At 29.9% G+C, this 6,066-nt stretch overlaps 1 protein-coding gene across 3 annotated transcripts in view; it reads left to right on the top strand.

Annotated features, from left to right (window-relative positions):
- Nucleotides 1-468: 468 nt before the first annotated feature.
- LOC113378027 (cAMP-specific 3',5'-cyclic phosphodiesterase-like) overlaps nucleotides 469-6,066 on the top strand; it is a 171,002-nt gene continuing 165,404 nt past the window's right edge. For 2 of the 3 annotated variants that reach the window (XM_026618526.1, XM_026618527.1), the window contains exons 1-2: nucleotides 469-568; nucleotides 1,975-2,137. In XM_026618526.1, the coding sequence (XP_026474311.1) occupies nucleotides 543-568; nucleotides 1,975-2,137 (189 nt within the window). In that variant the 5' untranslated portion in view covers nucleotides 469-542. The remainder of the gene's footprint in view (nucleotides 569-1,974; nucleotides 2,138-6,066) is intronic. The other variant, XM_026618525.1, reaches the window with a different exon arrangement.

The raw sequence follows: 6,066 nt of genomic DNA, 5'->3' as shown, positions 1-6,066 counted from the left end.
GGTTTCCGGTATTCCGGATATTTTTACAGATAAATTTTGGTTTGATTTAATTCAACTTTGCTATATACCTGCTGATCGATGATGCATGTTGATTTTTTAAAAATATACAAAGGCAAACGCCATAGATTTTTAGTTTTTTTATAAATATGGCTTTGATTTAACCAAACTCTGCTAATATACTATATAATACTAATATACTAATATTAATATATAATATACTAATCAATAACTTATTCAATTTTTTAAAATGCGTCCGACGACAAAATTCAGTCCTGAACAAAATTCCTCACTGGACATTAATAACAAGCCGGTACCGTTATTTGGAACCGTATAAATACGAGACTCCTGAGATTCAGGGTCTCTTTTACCTCAGTCAGTCATGGCATACGAACCTTATAAATAAATACCATCTGTCAACCAATTTTGGACCACAATAAAATTATACAAATATAAACACCGTTTTATTATCCGCTTTATGCATAATGAAAGGCCAGTTAAAGGCCAAGCAAAATTTATCAAAATCCAAGTAACTATTCGATGAGATGACTATACAACAGAATTTTCGTAGGTATATATAGTAGCTGATAAAATATTATCAAATGGTTGAAATTGTAATTTTTTGTGAAGTATTGTTATGTTACGAAGAATTATCAAACACTATTTTACTGTCTTATAGCCTTTGTGCAAAGAAAAGAATCGTAGAAGAAAAAAATAATCCAATATTTTTTATAGATTTATTTTTGTATTATATTTTTTTTGAATAGGTAAACAATTTTGACCATTTTTTGTAATTTTTACTAAAATCATTATTCATCACAATATCTTTCATACAAAAAATTGGTCAAAATTAAAATATTTTGCCTTTCATTGATTTTTTGTTTGCAATTATATTGGATTAAGGATTATTCAAAGCAGAAATTGCAATGTATTACGGTAGAAAATAATTATCAGAATTTTCTAGTTCCATAATCACATTTATCTTCATTTCCTCGAACTTATCATTAATAGATTGAATCTAAAATCGTCAAGTGAAATTCAAAGTTTGATAATTTGTTGTTTGAAAGTGATTGATTATTAAAGCGAAGACTTTAGATGGATTTCATTAAAGCTTTCATGCAAATTACCTTTCAAATCCCAATACCTTTGATTTGCTTGAACTTTTGAGTTTTCAATAATAAGAAAACGCTTTATTTTAACGTATAATCGAGTATTACATCTTTAATGGAAAAGTATGAAATACAGCAAATGATCGAATAAGGAGAGATATTATTGTCATGACAAAAATGCTTAATAACTGCAATACTATTTTTATTATTATATTAATAATGTTTTTATTTGGAGGATTGAAGTCTGATCGTGGAATTAAAGATCTTGATATGTTATCTTGATAATTTTACGTTTTTCTATTAATTAATATAAGTTTTACTTTACTGAGATAACCATTTAAAATCCAATACCCTGCGCAAGGATGACACTCAAATCGTAAATCGTACAATTAAATGCATTGTTTTGACTTTATTATATGGATTTTTGAATGAATGGCAGCTCAGTAGTTGTCTAATCCAATTATGACTAATTAACTATACTCTGTATTTGTTGACATTTTCACTTGAGGCTATATTTGAAATGTATAACAATTGCATCATTTTAATTACCACATGTCTAATATGAGGCAGATGGTAATTTATATTAGAAAAAAAATCTGACCTTTTGCTATTGATTTACAACGATACATAATTATGTACATTTTTTCCTTTGAAACTTGGTATAGTGATAATTATATAAGATTTTGAATAAATTATAGTGTACTTGATTATGAGTACAAGCAGTTCCAATTTGCTTTTATTTAGTGCCCTTTTATTTTATCAAGGTTTGGTAAGATTTTATCTTTTACATTGAAAATATTTTTAGATTCTATAGAATTATGATTCAATGTAACACTCATAATAAATTTCTATTTTTATTTCAATTCAGGTCCCGTCGGTCATCGAACAATGCTCCGTTACCACGACTCAACCCAAACGATGAGTCCTACATCAGGTTGGCCGCGGATACGGCTGAAGAACTTGACTGGTGTCTGGACCAACTCGAAACTATCCAGACACATCGCAGTGTTTCTGATATGGCATCACTTAAGGTAAGATTTTATACATTATTATTGTCGAAAAAAACCCATGGAATAAATGACTTCAGAATTAGCCTAGAGAAAATTTATAAGGAATTATTAATGGTAACCGACATGTCGTTGTTTTGGTTAGATAGTATTTACGATTACAACAACGGTAATATTGTTATTACTAATTGTGGTATATTTGGTGAACGCGTGTTGTTACTACGTTAAATATTAAAATTAATCCAGCGACAAAATTCAGCCCTGAATAGAATTTATCACTGAGGTTCAGGGTCTCTTCCACCTCAGGCAGTCATGGCATAAGGACCTTATCAATAAATACCAAATCTGTCGTTGTTTTGGTTAGATAGCATTTACTATATTTTCAAAATGGTAATGTTGTTATTACTAATTGTAGTATATTTGGTGATAGCGTGTTGTCACTACGTTAAATATATCTTACAGTATATTAATACTTAATTGCGTATAGATAAAGGTTGCAATCTTAGGATTATTGTCTAATGGATACCCCGTTGCACCCCAATGGCTGCAAAACGATTGTTAGGACGACTGATTGTTTCATATACTATTTTTTACTTCGAATTTTGATTGTTCTTATTGGTCAAATGATATCGATTATTAATCATTTACTAGGCCAAACATATTTTGTTATAAACTATTTTGTCAAATAGTATAATCGCAGTCAGAAGCGACAAAAATCTATGTGTTCATTAATATTTTTCTCAAACTTTTTTAATGTTAATGGAGTAAATTACAGTGAAAAAGTCCAACGAAACTAATAGCTCAAAGATCGAAACAAATAGAGAATAATTTTCAAAAATTTCGATAAATCAATTAGGAAGGAATTGTGAATAAAAAATATTGCTGGGCTTCTATCTTGGTACACCTTCTACCTTGGCGTGCCAAGGTAGAAGCCCAGCAATCTTTTTTTAATTGACAATTCTTTCCTGATTGATAAATCGATTTTTTAAATTTATTCTCCATTAGTTTCGCTCTTCGAACTATTGCTCTTGTTGGATTTTGCACTGTAACTTACTCCACGATTGAAGTTTCTTCTTCAGTCTATCAGATTTAGATGAGAATTTTAATGCAATACTATCTTATGTTTTTATTTTAAGAGGCCAATTCTTGGATAAGATAGAAATGTTATGGATATGTTACTTCACAGGTCTATCTTTGTATGAGTTGGTAGTAACGAACGTAGTTTGTTTTATGTGTAAAAAGCCTAATCGCGCAGCAAATACATACATTAACAGTTGGTCACTACCAACTCATAAGAATATAGACCCACAACATCTTAATTCTATTCGAGAATTGGCTTTTAAGGTTAGCTTCTTCCTATATTGTTAAATTGGTACTTGCTATTTCGATAGTTCCATGGTACTTATTTCAAATAATCTAACTTAAATTCAGAATATCTGAAATAAAACATCGTATTTTATTTCTCATTTACTTTGTCCCATTACATAAATCCGCTATATAAATAGTGCAATTGGACGACGCAGTGTACTGTATTGGATTGTCTGCTTTATTCTTCATAGTAATCAGAATCAAATGTCACATTGCAAAAACCAATATACGAGTATCATTACAAATCCACTTTTGAAATAGAATACAATTATGGATAAACTTCACAATGTTCAATTTCTTGCAGACAACGTAATTTATTAGCCGCCGATATTAGATATATGAATAATTTATTGAAACTTAAGCATCTAAGAGTGCCAAAGATTAATTTTATTAGACTATTACAGATTTATGAGTTGGTATTAATATTGGCAATACCATTACTTACAGCTTGTAATAAAAATATTTTTCGGACGAATATGAAACTCATTTTTCAAAAAAATATATTCAATATATTACAACCGCGGTTTGTATATTCAATACCCACATCAACCAGCTTGAAATTACACTATTATTATATTTATATATATATATATATATATATATATATATATTATAAATAGTTTTTACTTGAAATTATAGATATAAAATCTCTATAAAATATCTGATAATTTGATGGTTTCAAATTGATAAAAAACAATTCTATGAAAGTTTTAGCTCTTAATATTGTCGTAAGTTTTGTATGAAAATAACATGGAAAATTTTTCAAAAATTTCCAATAAACATTTTTGACCGCCACATGACATTTTTTAAGTTATTTTTATTGAGAGTTTATAACCGTTCTTCATCTTTTCAATACAAGTGAAATGTTTTTTGAATTATTAAAATCGGACGCTCCGTTCTCTTAAAAACTGAGTTACCGTTTTTGGCACTTTTTGCCCCGTATCTTTGGAACGGCTAGACCTGCCTGCCAAAAACAAATCAGAATGTCTCCTTATCAATACGAATCGAATGTTTTTCAAATTATTCAAATCGGTTGATCGGTGTTTCCGAGAACGTCGACTAAAATTTGTATTCACACATACACACATACATCCATTTTTTATGTCTTTTAGATAGAGCGCAATTCAATCACTTTGTATGGAAATAGCATGGAAATTTTTTTAAAAATTAAAAATAATGTTTCAGGTATAACTTAGCGACAAATGAATGAGTTTTATTCATTCATTTGTTTGCCAAATTACATCTAAAAACATTTTTAAAATTTTTGAAAAATTTTCCATGTTATTTTCATACAAAACTTACGACAATATTAAGAGCTAAAACTTTCATAGAATTGTTTTTTATCAATTTGAAACCATTTGAGCCCCTGGAAGCAAGGAAACTCGAAAATGTCCATATTAAGGACCACCCTAATATATATATATATATATATATATATATATATATATATAATATTAAATGTTCTTATTAAGAGTACTATGATAAAACACGCTAACTTCAAGATCAGAAAAGAACTTTTCTTTTCCCCCGATGGTCATTAAATATGCTCGACATTCCGCCAACGATTCTTTCCTACAATGAATGATTATTTTACGAGCTCAGTGCATTTACGTCAGTTCACGATCTCTTTCAATTTTTCCGAATGCTCTTTCAATCGCTCACACGGGGAGTAGAGCGTAGAGCCCAACTCCAATAAGTGGTTGCTGACGCACATGGAGAGAATTGAAGTTTCGAATTTACCGGCATCGAATTATCAGCCCCCGATTATTATATATAGTACAATGTCGAGGGCCTCGAAATAACCGAACGTAACCCGTATGCACGATAGATTTGAAATTAATTATGATGAATTAACGACATGCGTGCCGGCGGTCATTTACGCTCGAATAGTACATTTTCCGTGAAAAAATTACTGACGCACATCGCGCCGCACCTATGGGGATCGTTTTTTGAGATAATAGTTTAATTGTGGAAAATGTTATTAAAATAAAATATTGAAATTCGAAAATGTAAAATATTATAATTCATTTACCTTTAGAATAAGAAGTACTCCGATCATTTTCTTGTACTGTGTATAGATGATAAATAGACTTTTGGACCGATTCTGCCGCACAGCAGACCAATGTTATGTGGCAAGGTCATGTTACGCTTAAACTTGCATACAATTGCTACTGAATTATTCTAAATACTCTCAAAATGTCATATATTTGCTGTGCATTCAGGCGTTCCACACATAAACTGTTAGCATTCCACAGATACCTTGTATGTTATGATGCTGGGTCAGAAAGATCCTGTTATCTAAGATCTTTTTTTTTATTTGTGCGGTTTCTAGATTAGAGGGATTCTGTCGTAAAATAGACCAATGTTATGCTAATGCTATGTTGTGTAAACAGTTCTAAAGTATTATTAAAACTGTCAAAATCTTATGTGGTTGTTGTGCAGTCAGACATTTCATATAGAAAACCTAACTTAGAAATCGCACAAATGTCAAAAAAATCGATGATATCTTGCCATAACTTTCGTCTATTTTATGGCAGAATCGGCTCATATATTATTTTTTATACATTACATTTTATAATATATGT

The sequence above is a fragment of the Ctenocephalides felis genome, unplaced genomic scaffold (assembly GCF_003426905.1).
Source record: "Ctenocephalides felis isolate EL2017-DRISC unplaced genomic scaffold, ASM342690v1 CF-g0.4_SCAFFOLD_01886, whole genome shotgun sequence".
Classification (NCBI taxonomy): domain Eukaryota; kingdom Metazoa; phylum Arthropoda; class Insecta; order Siphonaptera; family Pulicidae; genus Ctenocephalides; species Ctenocephalides felis.
The sequence above is the reverse complement of the archived record's forward strand: the minus strand, read 5'-3'. Positions and strand labels throughout refer to the sequence as shown.